Below are 16,719 nucleotides of genomic sequence, written 5' to 3'. Positions count from 1 at the left end.
TTTGGTACTGCAGCCCATGTCAATTCACTAGAATGGGACTGAGCTGCGCCTAGGCCACGTGACTGATGAATGTGACATCATAGGACCTAGGAAGAGGCCACGGTGTTCACCAGAGTACCATGGCCTTTTCAAAAAGCTGATTAGCGGTGGAGCGGGGAGTCAGATCCCAACCGATCAGATACTGATGACCTACCCAGAGGAAAGGCCATCAATATCAAACTCCTGAAAAACGCTTTTAATTTACCCACATATGATATTTTTTCCATCTTGGGTGTAAGTGCACTTCATGAAAAAGAAATGATTTAAGCATACAGTTGGGTATGCACAGTGGGATATCTCACTAAAACCTTTGGTGGTTGAGAAAGCTTTGTATTCTTAGAAATATCACACAGTGAATGTCAATGCAAGAATAGCACATATGCATCGACAACATCTCAGAATTTTCACAGGATGCTTGCTATGCTCCTGGATTTTTTTGGCTGCCTACACATGTGTTATATCAAGCAGAGACAATGACAATAAAAGATGCGTAGTATTTTCTAATAAAGCAACCGGCATTCTAGCAGCTCATATGCTCATCATGGCCTTGCTGGCAAAGCAGTGAAGATGAACAGATGTGCTCTACACCCACAGGTTCATGAATAGCGCAGGAGATCAGATGGAAAGGCAGGTTGGCGAACAATACATACCTTGTTATAAAACTCCAAAAGCTCCTGGTGGTTAAACTCCACGAATATCTTCTCCAGGTTCTAGAAGAAAAGACAGGCTAATTACCTGAATGCCAGAAAACGCAAAAACTTCTGCATATTACACTTCATGGATCAGAGTTGTCATGTACAGGCATGTCCCGCACTGTATAAACTGTATATACAAAGAAAAGCGCAAAAGCAAAACTGCTCACATACATGAATTAGGCTGCTTTCACGTAGCGACACAATGTGGCCGGCCTCACTGTCCGTTACTGATAATACATATCATGTACGTTTTCTGTAAACTCTTTGGTTTTAATGACTGTATTGCATGAATTAAAGCAGCGGTGCCTCCATAACATTCACCCGAAGGATAAATCCATATTGGCTGTAAGACCCTCGGTAACTTCCTGCATGAATTTCTCCATAGATCCGCAAACTCCTCAGCGAATTCATGTCAAAATCTGAGTTACTATACATGTACGATTATATATATATATATATATATATATATATATACACACACGATTTCACCCTCTGAATCACAAAGGGTTAACTATGCGGGACAAGTCCGCAGTATAAACTGACATGCTGCTGATTAAGCATGTCTCTTAGTCTCTCTCTAGTTTCTGCCTCCGGTTTTTCAATTTCAGTGCCACAAACCTGCTCCACTGAATGGAGCTAAACAGCAAGAAGACAGCAGTACCCTATGGTGTCTGAGTGGACGCCGTACCAAGAATGGAATCCACCGGCGCATGAACAGCAGAATGAACTCCCATTGAAAAATCTGAGGAAAAATCCACTGTGTGAACATAACCCAATCTGATTTTATCAAATCTCATCCATTTGGCTGGTGCTGTGAAATGCTGTGGGTTTTCCTAAAGAAAATTCAAGGCGGAAAATCCACATCCATCGGGACATACCCTAGGGGCATCCTGTAATGGCCACTGTTGTGTGCTGGACCTAGGAAGAAGTGTCTACTCAGGATAGGTCATCAATATCAGTATGGCGGGGGTCTGACATCCGGCACCCCCTCCGATTAGCTGTATGAAGAGAAGGCAAGCGTCATGCCCGTGCCGTCTCCAGTCTCTCTCGCTTGCCATAGACATAGCATCAGTGAGCAGGACGGGAGACGGAGACGGCACAGGTGCATGGCTTCTCTACATACAGCTGATGGGAGGGGGTGCCGGGTGTCAGACCCTCGCCGATCTGATATTGATCACCTATGCCGAGGATAAGTCATCAATATTAAAAGCCTGGAAAACCCCTTTAACAATAGGTGAATAAGCTATATATGTACTTGCGTGGCATACGGCTGGGCGAGACATTTGGTGTATATGTTGAGAGATTTTCCTGTTGTATCTGCTAAAACTTCTGCACACTGCAATATCGAGTCCTATACATTTTTATAGGATTCTCATCTTTTTGGGGGCAAATCAGAATATAGGTGAACATTTTCAGTCAGCAGACCTTCTTCAGCCCAACTGACAGTATGACATGAGGAACGCATGGCCATGTTTTAGCAGGCTCACCAAAGTGATTACACCTTTATGCTTTCCTCATGTCTTATAAGGGTTTTCCAGGCCTCAGATATTGATGACCTATCCTCAGGACAGGTCATCAGTAATTGGTCAGTGGGTGCTAGACAACCCGCGCCCCCACAATCAGCTGTTCCCAGCGGCACCGACACTGGAATAACAGCACAGCTCCGTTCAAAGTGTAGTGGTCGTGTTGGGTTACTACAGCTCAGATACGGTTCAGTTCAATAGTAATGACTTGCAGTAACCCAGCACGAGTGCTACACTCTGAGGATAGATCATCAATATCAGGAGCCTGGAAAACCCCTTTAAGGCAGATTTAGCTGCTTGACTGAGCACCCAATTATTGGGAATGGGCCGTTCCTTCTAGATAATTGCCGACTTGTCAGTGGAGGAAAAAGCTTCACTTACATGCAGCAATCACCTCCACTGTATGGGGACGAGTAATGGCTACTGCCATCGCTTGTCTTCATACAGATTTGTTGTTTCTGGGAGGCAGATCCCTATTTACACAGCACAATCTGCTGCCCAGAAATGATCATTTAAAGGGCATCTGTCAGCAGATTTGTACCTATGAAACTGGCTGACCTGTTACATGTGCACTTGGCAGCTGAAGTCATCTGTGTTGGTCCCATGTTCATATGTGTCCAAGCTTTAATATATGCAAATGAGTATCTACAAGCAACATTACACAAAAAGGCTCAGCTCTCTCTGCAACTACTGCAACCTCTGCACTTTGATTGACAGAGCCAGACGGTGACAACCTTTACACTGTCAATTAAAGTTCAGAGGACGGCGCAGTTGCAGAGAGAGCAGAGCCCCTTAGGAGTAACGGCAACGCCCCCATTGCTCCTAGAGGCTTGTTTGCACATACTAAAACATAATTTTTCTCAGCAATGCGGGGACATATGAACATGGAACCAACACAGATGACTTCAGCTACCAAGGACACATGTAACAGGTCAGCCAGTGTCATAGGTAGAAATCTGCTGACAGATGCTCTTTAATTTACTGCATGAAAGATTATTTCACCCGATGAACGAGCGTGTTGCTCATTTATCAGGTGATCGGCTGCACATTTAGGCAGATTATCGGGAATGTGCTTTAGGCCTCATGCACACGACCGTGGTGTGTTTTGCGGTCCGCAAATCGCGGATCCGCAAAACATGGATGGCACCGTGCGCGTTCCAAAATTTGAGGAACGGCACGGACAGCCTTCAATATAAATGCCTATTCTTGTCCGCAAAGCACGGACAAGAACAGGACAGGTTATATTTTTCTTAGCGGGGCCGCGGAACGGAGCGACGGCTGCGGACAGCACACGGACTGCTGTCCGCATCTTTTGCAGCCCCATTGAAGTGAATGGGTCCACATCCGAGCCGCTCGCATGCGAACCAAAACAACGGCCGTGTGCATGAGGCCTTATAGTAATGTTCAGTCCTGATAATTATGTGGTGTAAATCCACCTTTACTCTTTGGGGATTGATAACGATTGCCTATTATCTGATTTGCACCTAAAAGGATGAGACCCCAAAAATAACATATTGAGCATGATTTTGAGTGCGCGGAAGTTTCAATTATCAGTTGTATTGCTTGTCTGGGAACCTAGAGAGCGCCATGATATTTCTCTTCTGTATGAACAGAGCCTACCCTTCTGAACCATCAAACAATGCATGGTTAGCGTATGGCAAGCTGAAGACAACTGGCAAAGCTATCATTTCTCCAGAAAGAAATAAGACGGTAAAAGCTACAATGGATTACACGTATGCTTGACATCAGGCTGATTAAGAGCATTGCCTATTTTTTACTGATTGGAAAACGCTTCACGCGACCCGTCAAACACGGCAGCCTCTTCTCTGTACAGTAGACCCGAGATCCATTACTATTCTGTCAAGAGTTATGCAAAGTCAATAATGCATTAACTCTCCTTAAAGTGAATACATGTTAATGCTTCTCCACCCGTCAGCTCCTCACTAAATTTAATAGCACGAGGAGAAAGTTAGCGGATCCGACATAAATACCAGTACACCTAGGACACAGTATTAGAATTCATTCTGCATAGAGACGGGGTTTCAGCCTGCTGCAGTCGGGAGTAAATTATAAGTAATATCTGCAATGAATTTCAACAGAATGCATACAAATGAAGATAAAATATATTGGGGAATTATTTTCCCTTCTTCATTTTTACCAACTGTACATTTAGTGTATAATCAAGTGCAATCGTCAAAGCCATATCAGGGTATAGCAAGGCGGCCATTCTGGACTTGATCCGTGGAATCGAAGCCTCTGAGAACAGCATGTTGGAAACGCCACCAAAAGAAGGCAAAATACCAACAGCTATTTTAAGGCTACTTTCACATCTGCGCTTTTGCTGTCCGGTTTTGAGATTTGGCATAGAATCTCAAATCCACAGCAAAACGCTTCTGTTCTAATAATACAACCGGCTGCATCCGCTCAGAACGGATCTGGTTGTAGTAGATCGAAAATGAAGGAACCGGATCCGGCACCAAAACCATTGTCAATGGGGGCAGCATCAGTTTTTTTGTGTCTGAAAAAACCCCGGATCTGGCACCCTTGACCTACATGGTTTTTGGTGCCGGTGTTCTGCCAGATTCCTATACCTTGGCAGAATGCTATACCCGGAAGTGACGCGGCCGCACAGGAATCAGCTGGAGGAGGGTGTGTGTGGATCTGCGTAAAAATAATTGCACCACCGCGGGAGAAGCACCTACTTCATTTTCATGCGCGAAACCATACACCGCGCGTGGGCACTCAGGGACCGCACTCAGCTCTGCTATGTGGTGACTCCACCACCCCAATATCCTGCACTCAGCTCTGCTATGTGGTGAGGCTGAACATCTCCAGATGATGTGTCCGCGCGTGCGTACTCAGGGGTAGGGAGATCTGATGGAACATTTTGCACTGAAAAATCTACCTACCCCTGAGTGCGCACGCGCGGTGTACGGTTTTGCGCATGCAAATTAAGTAGGTGCTTCTCCCGTGGCGGTGCAATTATTTTTACGAATCCAGTGGATGTGTGCTAGCGCAGATCCACACACACCCTCCTCCAGCTGATTCAGGTGCGGCCGCGTCACTTCCGGGTATAGCATTCTGCCAGGTATAGGAATCTGGCAGAACACCGGATTCAGCTTCTTCCGTTTCCCATGCCGCACAAAAAAACACTGCTTTGTGTCCGGCATGGGAACGTCACCAACTGGTGAACTCCATTACGGTTTGTTCAGTTTTGTCCTCATTGACAATGAATGGGGTCAAAACTGAAGCGTTGTGCTATGGTTTTGAGATCCTGTGCCAGATCTGAAAACTGGACAGCACAATGCAGATGTGGAAGTCGCCCAACACAGCTAAAGTGCGCTTGAAGAAACATGTAATTTTCAAGTATATTTGAAAACAATTGCGTAAAAATACACGACCGTGGCGTTTTACTACTGAAGTTGTTGGTGATATCATGACTGCAGATTACACTGGGAAAATGGACATTTTCTGCAGCAGAATTTGCGGCAGTTGTAAGGTGTGTGAACATAGCCTGGGTTAGGGTACTTTCACACTTGCGTTTTTCTTTTCCGGCGCTGAGTTCCGTCCTAGGGGCTCAAATCCGGAAAAGAACTGATCAGTTTTATCCCCATGCATTCTGAATGGAGAGTCAGTCCTTCAGGATGCATCAGGATGTCTTCAGTTCAGTCTTTTTGACTGATCAGGCTTTTCAGAAAAACGTAGCATGCAGTATTTTTACCTCCGGCCAAAAAGCCTGAACACTTTGACTGAACGCCGGATCAGGCCTTTTTCCCATTGACTTGCATTAACGCCGGATCTGGCGCTGTGTGTTCAGTCAAAACGGATCCGGCTTTTGCATGTTAAACCCGAAAAATGTGAAAAAAAAGTTAAAGTCCATAAATGGCGGATCCGTTTTTTCCAATGCATTTTTTCATTGTGATCAAAATCCTGATCAGGATTCAAATGTAATCCGTTTTCACACGTTTTTCCGGATCCGGCGGGCAGTTCCGGTGTCGGAATTGAACGCCGGATTAAAACAACGCTAGTGTGAAAGTAGCCTTAAAGCGTCTTTGTGGGGGAAAAAAAGGCTCAAGCAATTTTTTAGGCAACCAAAGATAACACTATGACGTACAGTATATCTAAAAGGCCTATGTTCACAATGTTTTAGAAGGAAAGAAATCTAAAAAGTACAGTCTGCTTAGCAGTGTTAGGCTCTCATGTAGGAGTGAGCGAATTTCATATTTTGAAATTCGTTTTCGGTTCGTGTTGTGGTATTTACTGAATTGCGTTATGGATTACCACGGACCATAACGCAATTCCATGACGGAATGCCTTTAGAGGCATTCCATTATTCATTCCGTCATAATCGAAGTCTATGGCCTGCATAACGGATCCGCCCGGTTTCCGTTATGCTGGAGTCCTCTCCTGCATAACGTAAACCGGACGGACTCGTTATGCAGGCCATAGACTTATATTATGATGGAATGAATAACGGAATGCCTCTAAAGGCATTCCGTCATGGAATTACGTTATGGTCCGTGGTAATCCATAACGCAATTCAGTAAATACCACAACACGTACTGAAAACGAATTTCAAAATATGTAATTCGCTCATCCCTACTCCCATGCATACAGTATGTCAAACGTATCCCTAGATCCCCACTGCCCTGACAGAAGTTACAGGATGCCCTCGGGCTAGTATATGTAACCAAACAACAAAGAAGGGAAAGTCATCCAGCTCACCGCTACACCACAGACAGGTTCTGGAGAAACGGTAAAACACTTGTAAAGGAAAATCCAGTACAACGTCTTGATAAAAAACAATTTTTTGTTGGTCATGACTTAAAAAGATGTCCGTATGGTGCAGAGTCACCTCAGAAAGGACAGCCAGACCACCCTAGGTGGCCGGACCTGTGGAGGTTAGCATACCTTACCTGCTCCCTGACGGATGATGAATGACAACATGGCTTTGTTCGAAATGCGTAGCATGTGAATCTGCACCTTATGGATCTTTTTTTAAGAAGTGACCAATAAAGAATAGTTTTTTTTTTATCAAGGCACTGTGCTGGATTTATCTCACATATATCAGCAGGGCCTGTACTTCTTAGTGAACACAGTCTGAATGTAGATGTACATTTTTACAGAACGGAGTCATGGTCATCAACCTGTAACAGCCCCTGGAAAGCGGAAAAGCCGGCAAATCTGCATTCCAGCTGCAACAGTTTAAGAATAATCGTCTCTGGCACGTGTGATCACATATAAACCACTTAACAGGTTACACGTGAAATCTACCAGGAAAGAAAAACACGTCTCTACAGTAAAGATAAAGGAACTGTACAAGGAAACAAATTGCATGTTAAAACACCGGCCTGGCTGGACAACATAATGGCAGCTGCATCTAATATTGGCGCGCACATACAACAGCTGGGATCGGTTTCAGAAACACATCACTTTTCATGCACATGAATGTTACACTGGTAATCATGCACCTACAACAGATGGACATCAACAGCAAGAGGAAAAGCCCATTCCCAAGTCATGAATCAAAATGATGTCTCCCACTGCTGAGTAAACAAGCCTCGGACAGGCAGATAACGAAGTACGAAGTGTGGTAGATTTACTTAATCTAGTGATGGATATCATAATCAATGTATAGCCAGCTCGGTGAACCCTTGGATTTAGCTATGTAGAAAGCAAAACCATACCACTGTAGGGCAAGAACCAGCGCCACTGACCACCATGGGGAGCACATCCGTGCCACTGTATTCTCTGGTTACCCTTTCTGCCTTTAGTTAAAGGGGTTGACCAATGTGTACATAAGATGATAGCCTTTGTTGAAATTCTGTGCCGTTTGCTAAATTTCATAAGCTAAGTCCCCTTGTTAGGCAAATCTTCTGAGCTGTCCACAAGATGGCTGCTGATGGAGGGTCATGTGACCAGGCAAATCACCTCCATGTGATGTCTCCTCCATTCAAACACACTGCACCTGCACTAAACTCCCAACAGAACAAGTGCAGGTGGCCGGTGCAGTGCGTTTGAATGGAAGAGACATCCCATGGAGGCGATTTGCCTCATCACATGACACTCCATCAGCAGCCATCTTGTGGACAGCACAAAAGGCTTGGCCAACAAGGGGAAATACCTTATGAAAAATATTGAAAATGTTGCAAAATTTCAACCAAGGCTACATTAGTAAGTGCTATATAAATCATCTTCCAAAAACATTGGTCAACTGTAACCAGAAAGTGGCCAACCTCTTTTAATGGTAATTCTTCATTAAAGTGGTTGTCTAAGATTATAAAGAAAGGTCTGCTTTTCCCCCCAAAACAGCTCCATTGTTGGGTTGTGTCTGGTATTACAGCTCAGCCCCATTTGTTACTACATTTGGACAAAAATGGGCCAGGTTCTGGAGAAACAACCAATTTAAGGCCTCATGCAACCGTGTCCGTTCAGTTTTTTTTTTTGTGGACCGTATGCGGGATCATTCGTTTTAATGGGTCCGTAAAAAAACGGAGATTACTCCGTGTGCATTCCGTTTTCGTATGTCCATTCTGCAAAAAAGATAGAACACGTCCTATCATTGTCCGCATTACGGACTGTTCTATTATGAGCAAGCTGTTCCGTTCGGCAAAATGCGGAAAGTACATGGACGTTATCCGTATTTTTTGCCGATCTGCTTTTTGCAGACTGCAAAATACATACAGTCGTGTGCATGAGCCCTAAAGGGATTAGCCCACGAAATGCATTTAGCACCTATCTGCAGAATAATGTTGGATCACTGGGCGTGTGATAATGCACTTCAGTCCAAAGCTGGATTTTCTTCTCTATCAGTTTCATAGGAGTGACCGGAGCACTGGTCCTCCATTACTACTCCATTCAGAAAAGGGTACATTCACATGCGTGCATTCATCTGCATGGGCTTGTTTTGGCAGCAAGCACAAGAATTTCTGTAAGCCCCATCCAGATGAATAGAACTATTTCAGTTGCAGAAATTTCTGCAACATAATCTGCAGCGTATGCTGAAGGTCATATTTTAAGGTCCCTTTACAGAGGATCGTGGCAATTATTGAGAATAAACTTTAATGCAAACACTCAAACTAAATAATTGTCCCTTGTAAAGCTCAAACTAGCAAATGCACGTTCGTAAGGGAGCACGTTTTTTTATGTGGAAAGTAAAATCATGATTTGTTGGCAGCATTGCCAACAAACAAAGACTCCACATGAAGATAAATGATCACTGTAGTGGTTGTTCGTCCTCATGCAGAGGAGATGGTTGGCTCAGTGATCAGGTGATTATCAGAAACATTTCATTCATTCCTGATAACTGCCTGTGCATTGTCATATGTAAAAGGACCTTTAGAAAGACCGCTTGCTGGGAATGTACTGCATCAAAGCACTATTGAGAAGACTATAGAAGTTAGGCAGTGTATTCTTAGAAACTAGGCTGCCTAAAACACTGTGGTGGACAATCACTAAGAATGGATTTTCATACTCCAGTCTTAGGCCCCTTTCAAACGGGCAAGTTTTCCACGCGGGTGCAATGCGTGAGGTGAACGCATTGCACCCGCACTGAATCCTGACCCATTCACTTCTATGGGGCTGTGCACATGAGCAGTGATTTTCACGCATCACTTCTGCGTTGCGTGAAAATCGCAGCATGCTCTATACTGTGCGTTTTTCATGCAACGCATGCCCCATAGAAGTGAATGGGGCTGCGTGAAAATCGCAAGCAAGAGCGGATGCGGTGCGATTTTCACGCATGGTTTCTAGGTGACAATCGGGATGGGGACCGGATCATTATTATTCACTGAAGTTCGGGTTTGGGTTGGGTATTCTGTAGATTTTAATATTTTCCCCTATAACTTGGTTATAAGGGAAAATAATAGCATTCTTAAGAAAGAATGCTTAGTAAATTAGGGATGGAGGGGTTAAAAAATAATGAAACTCACCTCATCCACTTGTTCGCGCTGCCCGGCTCGTCTTCTTTCTTCTTCTTTGATGACCTGGGAAGAAAAGGACCTTTGGTGACATCACTGGGCTCATCACATGGTCCGTCACATGACGTCACCAAAGGTCCTTTTCTCCCAGGTCATCAAAGAAGAAGAAGAAAGAAGACGAGCCGGGCAGCGCGAACAAGTGGATGAGATGAGTTTCATTATTTATTTATTTATTTCGTTTTTTAACCCCTCCATCCATAATTTACTTATTATTTTCCCTTATAACCAAGTTATAAGGGAAAATATTAAAATCTAGAGAATACCCAACCCAAAACCGAACTTCAGTGAAGAAGTCCGGGTTTGGGTCTGGGTACCACATTCAGTTTTTTCTCACATGCATGCAAAATGCATTGCACTCGGAAAAAACTGAAGAACACAACACGATCGCATACAAAACTCAACCCACCCGCATCCTATCCGCCCCTCACATGCGACGCCCGTGTGAAAGAGGTCTTAGGGTGGCTTCACAAGAGGCAGATTTATTGCATAAGTTTCTGGGACTGCAAGTCGGTACCATTTAACTGAAAACGCCTTGTATAAATCCATGTGCCTGCCACCAAAACAACCTCATTCAAATGAATGGTACAAAATTTCAGTTGCAGAGATTTTTGCAACAAGATCTGCATGTGTGAAGGCACCCTTATACTCAAGCGTTCTGAAGCACAATGTGCCAAACTGCATACCTCTTAATAAATCTGGTTCAGCATTGGTTATCTTTAAAGGTTGTCTCACTTCAGCAAATGCCATACCTTGGCACCGAACCCGAGTTCAGGAAATGTTTTTTTCTAGTATAAATCAATTTCTGAAGTTATTATGCAATAATAACTTCGGCTCATCGGAGCCAATACATACTAATACTGTACGGAGCGCTTGCTCCGTACAGTATTGAAACAAAGTTTTATGCGAATCAACTTTGGAGGTTTCATCCGGAGTCGATTCGCTCATCCGTAGCCGTAACCCATGGAAACGAGCAGTGTATAATGTGATGGAAAAATTTATCTAGCCAGCAAAGGAGACAATATGGACAATCACAGTACATTAGTAAGTGTCTTGTATTAAAGGGGTATTCCCGTTGTTACAAGTTATTCCCTATCCACAGGACAGGGGATAACTATCAGATCAGTGGTACCATCGATTACACGAGGGGGGGCCCGATACCCCCTGCAGCTCTTCTGAAAAGAATGTGCGACCGTCCACTCCATTGATCTCTATGGGAGTTCTGGAGATAGCCGAGTACCCATAGAAATGAATAGAGCGGCTGCACGTATGTGCGACCGGACGCTCCATTCTTTTCAGGGGAGCTGAATGGGGCTGCAGGGGGTAGGGGGCCATGTTCTCATAATTGGTAGGGGTCCCATATTCTCTGATAGTTATCCCCTATGCTCTGGATAGGGGATACCTTTAACTAACCAGAATACTCATTTAAAGGGAACCTGTCACCAGGATTTTGGGTATAGAGCTGAGGACATGGGCTGCTAGATGGCCGCTAGCACATCCGCAATATCCAGTCCCCAAAGCTCTGTGTGCTTTTATTGTGTAAAAAAAATGATTTGATACATATGCAAATTTACCTGAGATGAGTCCTGTACGTGAGATGAGTCAGGGACAGGACTCATCTCAGGTTAATTTGCATATGTATCAAATCGTGTTTTTTTACACAATAAAAGCACACAGAGCTATGGGGACTGGGTATTGTGGATGTGCTAGGGGCCATCTAGCAACCCATGTCCTCAGCTCTATACACAAAATCCCGGTGACAGGTTCCCTTTAACTTTGTCTACATGATAAATGCCATTTGATGAAGTGACACAACCCCTTTAGGCCAGAAAATAAAATATATGCTTGCTATGAGGAAGCTGTAATGATTTGGGCCACATTTTGCTCCATTTTCTGGATTACTACATTTAGTGAAAACTTGCCTCCCATTTACAGTACATCCCCTTTCCACTTTGGAGAAATTGGTGATGAGTGAGAAAAGTTGCTAATTATTGCGCAGATTTGACCATAACTTGCAACTTTTTTATCCCACAAAAGCGTCACAAATCACTTGATAAATTCCTCTTGTACATTTTCTCCATAAATAGAATTTTCTTATTCCAGCAATTCTCTGCCCATGAATATAACTCCAGAAACGTAACAATGGTAAGCAAGCACTGGAAAATGGTACTGTAAATTTAAGGCATCTCAATGCCATTCACCCCATTTTGTAGAGCCAGAACATGTACTGTCCAAAGGACCTGTAATATTTCTGTGCTGAGCAGCACGCTGACATATAGAGCAGTATATACGATTAGACTTGCAGAATCGTACAGACCTGCAGCAGGATAGTCATCTATTCAATACCTTTCAAACACTCAGACTGGCACAGTCTTCTGAGAGCAGTCTCAGCCAATAACAGTAATATATAAAGAGGTTTCAAAGCCAGAGCATCCTTAAACTGAAGGAGGATCCATTCATCTCAAGACATACCTGACAAAGTAGTCAGTAAATAATACAGCCGTATTGCCGTGTGAGGAAAGCATTTATTGTACGGCACAAGCAATCGGAGAGAGCATTTCCGATTCTGATGGTAATAAAGTACAGCTGCCCAAGAAAGAAGGGGTGAAACTACCAAATTATTCATACTTCATGTATTATTTCAGGATATAGTCTACCTTTAACCTTTATCAATGGGCACCGTGAACCTAGTGGCCGTTATTAAATGGAATGCTGGCTATAATGATCTTCGTGGATTTATAACTTGTACAAAGACACAACAGTAATGTTGGGAAAAGTGGTGTTCTAAAAAGAAGAGACCAAAAACTACATAACATAATGCATTCCTCATCCTCTTTATCTGTGTGTGCATCAGTATAGTTTTCCCTAGTTTCATTAAACCATATAAAAATGATGTATAAGTATAAAACGTAAATGTAGATACGTCCATTAAGTATGCAAACCATAAAAGTCATAGTATATGACTATTATATAGAAACGCAAAGCTTTACGTACAGAGATGCGAGGAGAAGTGCACTTCCCCAGGCAAAAGTGACCTAAGACCTACAGTATTGCTTTTGCTCTGACACTGGAAGATAGAGTTACACTTAGGCCCCCTTCACACGGGCGTCGCGGGTGAGAGCCGGATGCGATCCAGGTGCGTTCAGGGAAAATCGTGCGAGTAGGCACGCAATTTCAGTCAGTTTTGACTGTGATTGCGTTCCGTTGTTCAGTTTTTTCCGCGCAAGTGCAATGCGTTTTTCACGCGCGTAAGAAAAAACTGAATGTGGTACCCAGACCCGAACCCGAACTTCTTCACTAAAGTTCGGGTTTGGTGTTCTGTAGATTTTATTATTTTCCATTAAAACATGGTTATAATGGAAAATAATAGCATTCTTTAATACAGAATGCCAAGTATAATGTCAATTGAGGGTTAAAAAATAATAAAAACATAACTCACCTCATCCACTTGATCGCGCAGCCGGGATCGTCGTCTTTGTTCTTCTTGAAGGACCTGCAAAAGGACCTTCGCTGACGTCATCGCAGGTCCTGCTGAATGAAGATAAAAGGACCTTCTATCCTTTTCCTGATTACACAAGCCCCTATAACTTTGAACTGTCTAACCCTACCTCCATTTCCATCCCCCTGACTACTATGCTATGTTGTTCTCCTGGCTGTTAGGGAGAGCAGCATCCACTAGGGCTGACATTTCTTAGAGCGAGACCATTGCATCGTCACCCAACTTTGCAATTTTGCTTGGAAAATACATTAACCCAGCTACTTGTCTGTACCACATCTCCAACTTCCATATCTACCCTGCTCAGTGAGCAGCATGCTCGTTTCAAGGTTGTCATTTGCCTTCAATGTGCATTTTGCACTTCCATATCTCTAATGCAAGCTTCCAGAACAGCAACATGCTCATATCTGTCGCAACGGTATTCTCCCTGAGCATCCTGCTCCGGTCATGTATACATGTGGCAAAGTGTACACTGAAGAAAACTTCCGGTCCTGCTAGCCATTGTGTCAGCTACAACAAGAGTGAAGAATAATCTAAAGTAAACAGGCTTACATGGCCTTTAACGTCACTCAATCACTGTCTAGCTAAATGAATATTATATACTGTATATGAGAAAGTAATGGAACACACCGTAGACGCCCCTCCTTTGCCTCCGAGACGCTAAGGTGGTGAAGTGGAAGTGCAGATATGTTATGGATTCTGGCAATATCACTCATGACAGATATGGATATATAGCTGTAGGTGAAAGCTTAGTTTTTTGCCACTTATTGTCACGTAGATCAAATGTGTCAAATGTAGTGTGAAAGTGTTCAGAGAAAGCAATCTGAAACAGCCGGCTGTGTAAAGAACATGTAAAGAAGATACCACCCCACACTGCGCTACAAGATAGTCCTAGAAGTCAACAGAGATGTAAAGAAGAGCCATCAGGTATAATGTGGGATGTGCAAAATCATCATGTCATAGGAAAACCCTGCAGATATAATGTCTCAGTGTCAGGAGCAACAGGTGACAGACAATGGGGGCCGCGGGTGGTCCATCCTGGTTACAGCGCATTAGAATGATCCAGAAAAGAGAAAACTAAATTTTTTTGCAAGCGCTGTATTTTTTCACAAGAGTACCTTGTAAACTTAGGCCTCTTTCACATGTCAGTGGATCACGGATGTGTGCTGTCCATGGCCATGTACCATTGACCTTAATGCCTGTATGTACACATCAGTGGCTTTCCACAGACCGTGGGTCCATGGTGACACCACGGAAGCATGCCCTATTTTGTCTGTGATTACAGATCCCTCACCCACATTATAATCTATGTGTCTGTGAAAACCATGAACACAACACGGATGCCATCCATGTTTGGTCTGTGGTTTTCACAGACTTTTGCCAGGAGATTCTCTGGAAATTGATGTTCAGCCTAGCAGTGTACGTGGAAAACAGATGACACGTGGAGGGCAATATGCAACATATGCATAGATGAGCCACAGATGTCATCTCGGACAAGAGGCCTAACTGATATAAGGGCAGATGAAACAACAGTTCGCAATAGCCACTTCAGTCAAAAATGTGGGTCCTCTAATACCAAAAAATGGGATCCCTAGCAGAACGCTTCACTTTTAATGTGGACGATGGTCCTGCAAATTATAAAACGCCAGGGACCCGGCCACTCTCCAGCATAAATGTCCGGATTCAGCCAGTCAAAAACCAATGCACGCGGCAATTTTTGACCGTCCAAATCCCAGCATTTATGCTGGGGAACGGCCAGATGGGGTCCAGTGGACACGCGGCACTATCCGGCTATGCCGTATCCAGAGAACGCTGACAGTTTGTTCTCTGCCAGAACAGCCTGCTGGCTTGCTGTGCTGCACATGTGAAAGTAGCCTTAGGGATTTATAAAACTGAGTTCAGTTAAGTAGAATACACCTGTCTTAGGGTACTTTCACACTTGCGTTGTGAAGATCCAGAAGACAGTTCCGTCGCAGAAACTGCCTGCCGGATCCGGAAATCTGTGTGCAAATGGATAGCATTTGTAGACGGATGCGGATCTGTCTAACAAATGCACTGAAACACCGGATCCGTTTCTCCGTGTCATCCGGAAAAATGGATCCGGTATTTTTTGTTTGTATGCATTTTTAAAGGTCTGCGCATGCGCAGACCGGAAAACCGGATCTGTTTTGCCAAAACACTTGGTGCCGGATCTGGCATTAATGCATTTCAATGGAAAATAATGCTGGATCCGGCATTCCGGCAAGTGTTCCGGAATTTTGGACAGAGAAAATACCGCAGCATGCTGCAGTATTTTCTCCGGCCAAAGAGTGACTGAACTGAAGACATCCTGATGCATACTGAACAGATTGCTCTCCATTGACAATGCATTAGGATAAAACGGATCCGTTTTTTTCCGATATTGAACCCCTAGGATGGAACTCAATACCGGAAAACTTTAACGCAAGTGTGAAAGTACCCTTAATGAGGCGTTGGTCAAAGGTGGAGCGTCACTTCAACCAAAGATAGTTTTCCATTTTATAATATGAAAGGATGTGTAGGAAGTTCTCCATTCCATACACTGCTTAGGAAATCCCATATTAGTATTGGAAAACCATGTCTGCTGCCTGAATCGTGTCTAATAATCGCAGAACGCGCACTTATTATCTTAACGACTAATTATGCAAAGAGGTTCAGGCATAACATTTAAAGTTTAATGTGACATTTCCAGCACCAGAAATCCACATCTCCATTAACCCCAACATGTGCAGAGTAAAATAATACACAATGACTAAATGGAAGAAAAATCTGATTTATTATAGCACATATTGCGTTCCAGCCAAATGTCTTTCCCACATAACTTTTCAGACACACACGGAGTGCTTTGTGGTTTTGTGAAGTAGGATTTATCTTGCACTCAGTACTTTTTCTACAGTACTGGTCTTAAGAGGAACAGTATAGTCACATATTCTCATTGCAGCTGTGAAAACACTAAATGTAATAGCCATTGT

General features: G+C 43.6%; 1 protein-coding gene across 1 annotated transcript in view; it reads right to left on the bottom strand.

The window, feature by feature from the left end:
- Window positions 1-16,719, bottom strand: part of COMMD10 (COMM domain containing 10) — a 495,489-nt gene that overhangs the window by 21,447 nt on the left and 457,323 nt on the right. The window contains exon 6 of the mRNA XM_040421656.1: window positions 690-749. Coding sequence (XP_040277590.1) covers window positions 690-749 — 60 coding nt within the window. The remainder of the gene's footprint in view (window positions 1-689; window positions 750-16,719) is intronic.

This window comes from Bufo bufo, chromosome 2 (genome assembly GCF_905171765.1).
Source record: "Bufo bufo chromosome 2, aBufBuf1.1, whole genome shotgun sequence".
NCBI classification, from domain to species: Eukaryota; Metazoa; Chordata; class Amphibia; order Anura; family Bufonidae; genus Bufo; species Bufo bufo.
The sequence above is the reverse complement of the archived record's forward strand: the minus strand, read 5'-3'. Positions and strand labels throughout refer to the sequence as shown.